At 49.2% G+C, this 10,141-nt stretch overlaps 1 protein-coding gene across 1 annotated transcript; it reads right to left on the bottom strand.

The window, feature by feature from the left end:
- Window positions 1-5,941: 5,941 nt before the first annotated feature.
- Window positions 5,942-6,728, bottom strand: MFIFM68171_05669 (uncharacterized protein; the record flags this gene model as incomplete). Its single annotated transcript, XM_071061089.1, has 3 exons — window positions 5,942-6,133; window positions 6,329-6,476; window positions 6,544-6,728. 3 exons carry the CDS (start codon window positions 6,726-6,728, stop codon window positions 5,942-5,944), a joined length of 525 nt encoding a protein of 174 aa, XP_070917190.1.
- Window positions 6,729-10,141: the final 3,413 nt, after the last annotated feature.

Here is a 10,141-nt window from a genome sequence, read left to right as displayed (position 1 = left end):
ACCCTGAATTACTATTGCCCACTCACGGTTGCCAGGTTGGGCTAGCTTTGCCTTGTCACAGCTATCAGAGGTTGTAACGACCATATCTACGGAGATGATCCCCATCATAAACCCAGTCTCGTCAAAGTTGTAGATATCGTTATCTATAATACCGTACTTAGCCTTAGTATTCTATACAAGTGCAAACCACTCGCCAATAACCTTTAGATCTTCGTACTTGGCTCTCTAGTAGTCATATCTATGCGTCCAACACGTACAGAGCTCTGGCTAGCGTTTAACGAAGTTGGAGGCCTAGTTCTTACCGACAGGGCGCGCATCGCGTACGTATAGCAGTTGGTTGGCCATGTCGCAAACTGCCAACTACACCAAACACCTAAAAGGTGGGGAGCTCCACGATTGTTAGTCGTAGGATACTAAAACCTACATTTTATCTGACACACCCCCTCAGCTCTAAAGACATCCTGAGAGTTTAGGGCTGGAGATCTTTTACCTCCCGGAGACCACCAACTCCGTTTGCCCGTACCTCGTCTCGAGCTTATGTAAGGTCTTGGCGCTTTTCGCCAGGTAGCAGATCTGCTCTACGCGGGAATCGAACCTACGACCTTTTAATCAGCTAGCACCGAAGAGGCACTGAGACTCTTAATTGTCGCAAACTGCTAACTACACCAAACACCTAAAAGGTGGGGAGCTCCACGATTGTTAGTCGTAGGATGCTAAAACCTGCGTTTTATCTGATAGGCCATATCTTCTACACTATGCAGTCTGGGTAGAAATGTACGTGCAACTAGCTCAATGATATATTGAACAATAGCTTGCTCTTCAGAATCCGTAAGTCTACGTGAGTTGGGTGTAATATCACGTCGTACAGGCCGGCCAGCATGTTGGTCGAAGAGGGTCATAGGCAGTACGTTGTAGAACCCGGCTGCAGCTCGAAGGCTTAACTTTTTATCGTTTTGCATAGCTTCCAGGGCCAAAATTACCCTTGCTTCCTGTGAAGTAGAAGCCATATTGGGTTGTGGGAAAAAATTGATGTTAGGTGCAAAGAGGACGTGTTGTAGTGGGGACTGTATAACTCGCTTGGATGTACGGCTCGCTTATGGATTACGTTAGCTACCTAGTATATTACAACAACTGATAATAGTTGGACTACCAATGAGAAAGGTATAGATTAGATTTAGCACTTTAATTTATATACAGCATCTCATACGAAGGGCAAATATCGGCTACTAATCCTTAACAGCCACGATAGCCACTACTCCGAAGAATTCGAGACCTACTACTAGGAGCATAACATTATTACGCTTTATATACCTCCGCACTCTTTATATATACTTCAGCTATTAGATGTTAGCTGTTTTAGGCTATTGAAGAAGGCGTATAGCCACCAAATTGAGCAGTTAATGCGGATGAACATCATATATATCAGTAAGTTGGAGTTTCTTTATATGTTCAGAGAGGTCTTTTTTACTTCAATTATAGAAAGTAATATCCAAGGGGATTTGCCGGAGCCAGGCTTGTACCGTACGATCCAAAAAGGGTGATATCTAAGCTGGATATATGTCAGGTGCAGGAGAGTGTCAGGTGCAGGCGGGGCACTGCTAGGGTCAGAGGCCTATAAATTACCGGCTTCGCCGGAAGTTTTGGAACGTTCAGAGTTCAACACTGTCACCTACCACCTCCTTAGAAGCGATAGCTGCGCAGACGCCGCTCCTTCAATGCGAATCATCCTTTCACTCTCCTTTTCTCACAGCAATCCCAATTTTCGATCTGACAATATACGTATTCGGACTCTAATACCCCTAGCCTCAAATCTAGGCACAGCACTACCTTGGCTCTCTCAAACACCATACAACCCTCGAGAAGCCACTTTATAGTTAGAGCTTATCAAAAATCGAATATCTAACTATCATAGTAGCTCCCCAATACCTATACTGGCTGCTGTAGACCGATTAGCTAAAGGTATAATAGCTGTAATGCATGAGGTTTCTCTTCTACGTACAGAGGTCTCGGCACCTCGAAAGGTCAATAAGGGGCTTAATAAGCGACGGAGAGCCAAAAAAACATGTATACGGCTTGGAGGGTCATTTACTGTATAGGAGGCACAGGATCTACTAGATCAGAAGGCTGTAGGTGAGTGTCGGAAACACGGCACCTCTGAATCTTGGGAAATGACAGTTGAGGGTTTTTGTGTCTTGATTTGATTGTATTGATTGTCGCTGTCTCGCTCTGCCCGTCCCGTCTATCTTTGCTGGAGAGTTTGCTCCTTTTATAGACGAGATACACGTACAGGATGACGTGTGTACAATGGGGCAGTTAGCTGCCAGTCTTCCTTAGCTTAATAGAGTACATGGGTTTGGCTCCTGCACTAGATCCTGTGATCCTGATCCTTTGGACTAGCACATGATCCTTTTGACAGTGAGCAGTTGGTCCAGGAAACGCGATAAAATGGTGGTAGTGCAGGGGGGTCTCGTACGAAGATTCGGTGCTGTGGCGTGTACGGTAAGCCTGGGTATAATGCACGTACATGCAAAGAGGCTGCAGAATCTTCTGATTCATCTGTTTCTGATTCAGTTATTGTTATTTCCTAGTGTTGTGGTTGTGTAATTGAAGATAGATGTGGTGGGGTGGTGGAAAATGGATCGCTCGCTTGTCTGGATCGCTCGCTTATCATGCACGTTAGCCTATCTTCCTGACCTAGTCGGCCCGCTCCTCGTTATCGGCCTGATTGATGCATAGCGCATCCACCTATAGTCTGCGTGGCCGATCGGGGTGCCGTAGATGGACCAGGGCCGAGTGCAGGTTCTTTCTGACGGTTGTACGCGAGCCGTTGACGATAATCGTTTCTGTTGGGGCCTCGTCCCCCCACGTGTAGGACAGGGCGTCGTATATCGTCCGCCATGATTTGACGACGTTTATCATACGGCAGTGGACCTCATCGGGCAATGAACCTGGTTCCACAACGAGAATGCGAAACTCGTTGGGGAGAGTAATCGGCTGGTAGATGAGAGGAGCTTGTTGAGTTGCGCCTTGGGTGGTGGTAGGAAGAGACGAGAAGGTGCTGCTTGCCACTCTTTTCGGGGGAAGGATCACAGATATTACGGCGTTGAAAGCCTCCTTCCATGGCGGATCGGCTACCCAGCAAATGGCGAGAAAGGTGACGACAATCAGGGCGAGTGGACCATCCCTGACCTCCTTTTGAGGTTTGGCTTGGGATGGCCGAAACTTGGCCGCATTCATCAATAGTGGGTTGTTCCGCCAGAATGACGGTACGCGTGCGCGGCAGCGACCGAGCGACCAGAGTGAATGTTGCCGTGGAAGGTGACGAAGAAGCATACTTGGCGGAAGATGGGTAAGAAATTAGGTGAGGTGGATGCGATTACGGCGGAAACTCGCGCAGCGGATTGGTAACGTTGATCGGGCTGTGACCGCCAGGGCCTGATCCCAGCACTGCAGTCGTATGGACCCTGAGTATCGAGAACCAATCGCGAAGGTAGCCAATCAGGAGAGATTTCAGAACCCGAAGCAACGGACACTGGGACACAACCCGGAGACCCTGGGTTGTCACTACCAAGCGGGATACAGGCAGTCAAGCGATATGCATAGGAAGAACTCCCTAGCTGTCACGGAGAACACAGATCAAAGCGATAAAATCAGGATACTACAACCCATTAAGTTACTCCTCTCGGTGTAAACCCTATATACATATATATTCTTCCTACTCCGCTATACCCTCTATACAGGGTATCCCGGTCCTTCTACTGCTTATTGTACAGGAAACCGTACCCCGAAAGGCTGGATGAAAACCTGTACTACATATTTCAGGCTCTTCCACTCCACGAAATCCGGTTGGTTGCAAATACCAAGGCCTTTTGTCCTTCAACCCCGTCGCCTCGGGACCCCTAGAAGTCATTGGCTCCGCCGATTCCTACTTGTTTTTCCGGCTTTTGTTAGGCAGTGGCTCTACCCTGGGTTTTTCTTAGCCTCGATCCCAGCTCCCGGCCGCTCAAGATTTTCAGCGTCAGAGCAGTAGCGATTTTTCCCGATTCGTTGTTTGGCCGATTATCTGGAACCCAACCGATATCGACCTCCGAGACGACGGCTATACCTCGGAGAAGCCGGTACCCCATAGGCAGCTCAGGACCTGCAGAGGGGGCTGGGCAAAACTCTGTTAGTAGAATGTGACTCTTTCGGGCCCCGACGAAAGAGTTGAGGGGCCCACACACAGACTCACAGGCGCAACACACTCCCACTGCGCCATCCCCCCAACCCTATATACATAGTTGTTGCGATAAACTTTGGTAGGATAGATGATAGTAAAGTTAGCCAAAGTTTTCTTTTCTTCTCTATGTGGATGGTAAGGAAGATACCACCACTACCGTACACTTGAATGAAACCTATCCTATTGTATAGACCTTCAATGATGCCGGAATATGTAGATTAGATAAAGAGATTAGATAAGAGTTGGTCTGTGCGCGCAACGCGACGCGTGCCCCGCCATGGATAAAACCCACCATGGCCAGACCTCCCACTCTTCTTCCACGATCTCGACAATTAATCAATTACCTCTTCTACTACACTTCTAGCCCTTGGCTCTCTTTTCTGTATCATTCAAGGAACTATCTAATAAAAATATTATCATCTGTGCTGGTTAATATGTCTTACTTATGCTATCACTTGAAAGCCGGTGTGAGATTTAAACTACCTTAATATGTCTTGACTTGCCAGTTAAGGTGGGACTACAAAGGGTTGGTCAACAGTAGGAATGTGCTCCAGTGACGGGGCAAATTTAGGTCTCAGCTCTACCAGGTATAGTACTTAGGAATGATGTTGTGCTTGTCTAGTCTGGCAGTCTGCGGCCTGATTATCCACGCGTCCCGCGGCAAGCGTGCCCACGTACCTTGTCGGGGCAAACTTTCCAGTCTGCCCTCGTACCGCGCCAATAGAAACGTGGGGGTGACAATGATACTTCTGTACTTCCCTTACGACAGCGGTTTCGCTCTGACACGTTCATTACTGCCTGGCCACTCTCTACCGAGTGGGTTTTATCGATGCCCGACATTTGGCAACTAGAAGTGGCCCGTCCTTCTCACTTATCACAGATGCGGTCCTCACATGCCTACCTGACATGACTCTCTCAAAGCCACTGATTGATTGTGTTGTGTCCGTTGGACGTTGTGGCTTGGCTCGAACTGCATCGCCCATCTGAGCGGGCCGATCAAGCGCACCAATGGTTGGAAACCAGTGTTCGATCCGCTAATGCCGAGTTGGCCGTGGAAACCTTTTTCCTTAGACGGCTTGCCGGGAGGTACGGGTAGTTGTGACGGTGTGGAAGTCCAGAACCATGCTTGGGGACTAGTCCTTCATTCTAGATATCACTACCCCCGTTGACCGCCCTCACGATCCCGCCCGCCCTTGTAGATGTGATTTCACCATATCCAACAGAGCCGCTGCTGGTTGTTGAGGGAATTGTTGCGGACAACAACGAGCGGATCGCTGATCAACTGGTAGGCAGAGATCATGCGCATACGTATCTCACATACAGCGTTATTGTCACAAGGTTTATAACTTTGTATATCACCTCCCGAGGGTTCTAGACATGATGATGCCACTTCCTAAGACTTGTTAGTGCTGAGGTCATCACACTTTGCAAATCAAGTAAATAATACATCTGATTAGGCAAGCAGAACGGAGATTTGATCTTGAACAGAAAGTCGGGGCTCCTGATGTCTATACCAGAATCAAATACCCGCATCGAGTCCCACAAAACTTCGCGCCATGCACTTTCATTTCTTCGGTTATGGCCCACACTCTGCTTTTTGGCACCGCCGGCCTCATCTCTAAGTGGGTGCGGTAAACACCCAGATCAACTTGCCTCACCCACGTTACGAGCGAAGACGTTGCTGCCATCTCAGTCATGACCGTTCCGTCTAGCTTGGCCAGGTTACAAGGTTTCCTGTGATTTCCCCTCTCGCATGCCGCCCTTCGCGCCTGCAAACTTGCCCTTGCGGTAGACGTAGTAAGCTATAGCGAGGACAAGGACGAGGGCCGCGGCCGCGGCGCCCACGCTGAGGCCGGCCTTTGCGGCGGTGGTGAGCCCGCCGGAGCCACCGGCGTCGTCATTGCTATCGCTGGTCTGGAGTGATTGGGAGCTGGTTCGGGGAGGGTTAGCGGTGAAGGAGGACGAGGATACTGTCGGCAGCGGCTGCGGTGTCGTCATCGTCGTCGTCGCCGTTGTTGTTATTGTTGTTGTCGGCGGGGGTCTCGCCCAGGGCTGGCAGACTGCTCTTAGCCCCCGCTTGCAGGTGCTAGAGTTTAGGCACTAACTTACGGAGCTTGCGATTTGAAGGCGGGGCGTGAAGGTCGGCCCATCAGTGGAGTCAACGAGTCTTAATGCGACATGGTGTTCCGCCAACGAGAGTGGCGGCGTCCACGTATAAGAAGTGTCTTGGACGCTCTCTGAAGGCTGTCTGGTTAGACTGGAATCCAACCATGCGCCATGCGGTGGGGTTCAACTGACCGGCGATCATACTCATCCAGTGCCACACATGAACGTCGGAGGCATTATACAGCGTGATGGTGACCGGTCCGTTGGCACCGGTCCACATAAGTGTGAACGGCACCCCAACGACAAGATCATAGTCGCTGTTGACGATGACGATCCAAGTCAGACCTGACTGAACGAGCAACACAATTGCCAGGAGCCGGCGCCAGAGCTGTAGCGGCCTCATAGCGGATAGCGACAACCAATTGCCGGAGAAATTGGAGGCGATGGAATGGGAGGAATCGACTGCTGCGACCGAGCTGAGCCCCTTGTTCGCCAAGCCAGTTCAGCAAGCTGAGCGAACCATACAAGGCACTTGCCTGGTCCCAACAACAGCCCCCCGGAACCACACCCCCTGCGCCTCCGTCCTACCTAAGGCGGCTCACCCCCATTGGTGGAGCGCGCGAGGCAACCGCGTTGGGGGTGGAATTGTACTGCGGATGGACGATTTTTGATGCTTGTGCATGTCAGATAAAATGCAGGTTTAGCATTCTACGACCAACAATCGTGGAGCTCCCCACCTTTTGGGTGTTTAATGTAGTTGGTAGTTTGCGACAATTAAGAGTCTCAGTGCCTCTTTGGTGCTAGCTGATTAAAAGGTCGTGGGTTCGATTCCCGCGCAGAGCAGATCTGCCACCCAGCGAGAAAACGCTAAGACCTTACATAAGCTCGAGACGAGGTGCGGGTAAACGGAGTTGGTGGCCTCCAGGAGGCAAAAGGTCTCCAGCCCTAAACTCTCAGGATGTCTTTAGAGCTGAGGGGGTGTGTCAGATAAAATGCAGGTTTAGCATTCTACGACTAACAATCGTAGAGCTCCCCACCTTTTGGGTGTTTAAGGTAGTTGGTAGTTTGCGACAGTGCATAATCACGTTATAGATCTCATCGTCACTACAAATATCAACAACCGATATAAGATATGACTCGATTAAGTCTGAGAAGAGTGCGCTAAAGTAGCGCTAGACAAAGATTGCAGTTCCGAACAGGATGACCAAGGGGATATAGAGGTTTAGGTTAATATACAGGTAACTATTGACAGCAGTAAATAAAAACCGAGAAGCCTGGAAAGAAGAAGTCAAGGAGGGCGTTTTAGGGGATGACAGATATAAGTCTCTCCCCTGAAAGTAAGGGGTGAAGCTCATCCATAGGGACAGCCGTAAACTAGCTATAGATAGAGTATTAATATCTCGGAGCAGACACAGGAGCTGGGGATAGAAGGGAGACGTATACTGGTCTTAGTACGTACGAAGGGCTTGAGTTAGTCGTCATATTTCTGCGTAATAAGACAAGTGGTAAATAATATATTTAGACAAGTAGTTCCAGGGTTTATCTTTCTACATTAGCGACCTGTTGGGGCTAGGGAGGGCCCTTATAAGGCTCGTAACTTCACAGTCGGTGTAGAATGGGTAGCAAGATAGTGTAGGACATAGCTATTGATGGATAACATAGATAGGTTGAATAGGATATACCCAGTGTAGTACAGAGAATAAGAAGGCAATGCAATAGAATTGGCTTTCCCGTATCAAGAGTATAAATAGATTAGGGCAAGTAAATTTAAGGTAGCTATATAGATAAGATCGCAGACATAGTAATAAGGTTCTTTATACGCATTTATATGAATGAGAAATATAGGTATGACGTGTTGGATGCACAGCACCTCTGAACGTTCGGAGTTAAATTTAGGATGGAAATTCAGGATGGGAAATTGAGGATGTCTTCTTTTCTTCCTTGTCTAACGGAGGTGAACTTCCTTCTTATTCCCAATTTCCTGGACCACGGAGACCCGTCAATCCGGGTCTCCGAGAGATCGGATCACACTTATCCGAGTCGTACTAATCCGGATCACACTGATCCGGGTTCGTGTTTTGCAGATCCAGGATCCAGCTTCCTGACCCTTTTTAACACATAACCCTTTTTGACATAAACCACTCGCAAATAATCTTTAGATCTTTGCATTTAGCCCTCTAGTAGTCGTATTTACACGTGTGAGGACCGGCTGAGCGGGGCCAGCGTGAGGCGCGGTCCAGAAACCTCGGAGCCGCAGCGTAAGCGAGCCTCAGAAGCAACAACGGCACTAAGCTGGAATAGCATAAATAGCGCGTCAGATAAGCGTCGAAGGAGCGTACCAGCAAGGAGGACGACAAAGCAGCAGAGCAGGGAAGTAAGCCCTAGCGATACTGTCACGGGCATAAGAAGGAGGGCAGGAGACAGAGCTTAGGAGAGAGGCAGAGTTCAATGAGACTACCACTCGACCCCTAACGAGCACTCTGCTCCTACGTTACGCGTACACTGCTTATACCCAGATACTCTGGTCTTACTACCCTTAGATCCTTAATCCTCACACGTTAAACTCTTTGCCTTCCGGGCGACTAGACCGTCCGGGACGAGCATAGCACCAAAGCGTCAACACACTACTCTCAATCAGCTTGCAAACGAAATAGAAGGCTCGCTTACATCAAATAGCCAGCCTTCTAGCAACGCTTAACTCCCTAATATCCCTGAGATTCCCGACACTCAAGTCCTTAATCCCCTTAGTATGACCTAAGGACGCCTACCTGTAGACGATCCGCTTGCTAGCCGCTCCCCCGTAGCGTAGCCGGGTACGCCGCCGCCTAAGCGCTAGCAGTGACTGCTAGAGGAGGAGCAACGACTTAACAAGGAGATTGTTATCGCTCGAAGACAGGCAATACTGCGCCGTAAGAGAGCTAAACTAGAGCTGCTCCTCCGAGACCAACTTATCCCGGAGCCCGAACCTCTGTCTCACCTAACGGTATATCCTTCCCGGGAGGCTCTTTTAACCCCCCCTAACCCCACTCTTACGAGCCCCGTAGGTATAACGCCCCAGCAGCTCGGAGCAATCGCACTAGGAGGAGTAACTTGGAAGACCCCGGCGCTCACCTATCCTATATACAATAGGTCTAGCGCGATTGCCTTTCGCAATTTCCTCTTCGACTATAAGGCGAACTTCGCCCTTATCAGCAACGTTCTAAGTAGCGACCGCGTTATATATACGGTAAGCTGCCTCTACGGGATCCCAAAGAACATTTAGGTTAACTACATTAGCAAGAGGGAAAATGACCCTACCTTCGACCTCACCCTAGTTATATAGGAAGAACTCGTTGAATTCCTTTGCAGCCAGCTCTCGGACCCGGAGACACATGCCCTTTCTACAGCTATACAGCTTGATAACCTACATCAGCACGATGATAAAACGGTTATAGAATTCGTAGATCGATATACGACTATTACTACTGACCTCCCCTACTAGATAGAAGAAAGTCAACGGATAATCGGCCTCCTCCCGAAGTTCCGTAGGGAGATTCGCCTAGCAATTACCTACTACAGTACCTTGCTAGCTATATACTAGTAGCTAGTAAGTACCGCTCGGTAGATCAAAGACAGTTAGCGAGCGGAAGGAACGTCGGGCTACCGCTCCTGGCTACAACCCCCTACTACCCTCAAGTTAGGTAATAGGAGCGTTCAAGCCCCGCCAATACAACTAGGGCGCAACGTTATCTGTTATAACTGCAGAAAGGAGGGCTATATCACTAGGAATTGTCTATTGGGGCCATCTAACCCCCTAGTACTGGAGAGGACGGATAA

This window comes from Madurella fahalii, assembly GCF_045866475.1.
Source record: "Madurella fahalii IFM 68171 DNA, scaffold_3, whole genome shotgun sequence".
Lineage (NCBI taxonomy): Eukaryota > Fungi > Ascomycota > Sordariomycetes > Sordariales > Madurella > Madurella fahalii.
The sequence above is the reverse complement of the archived record's forward strand: the minus strand, read 5'-3'. Positions and strand labels throughout refer to the sequence as shown.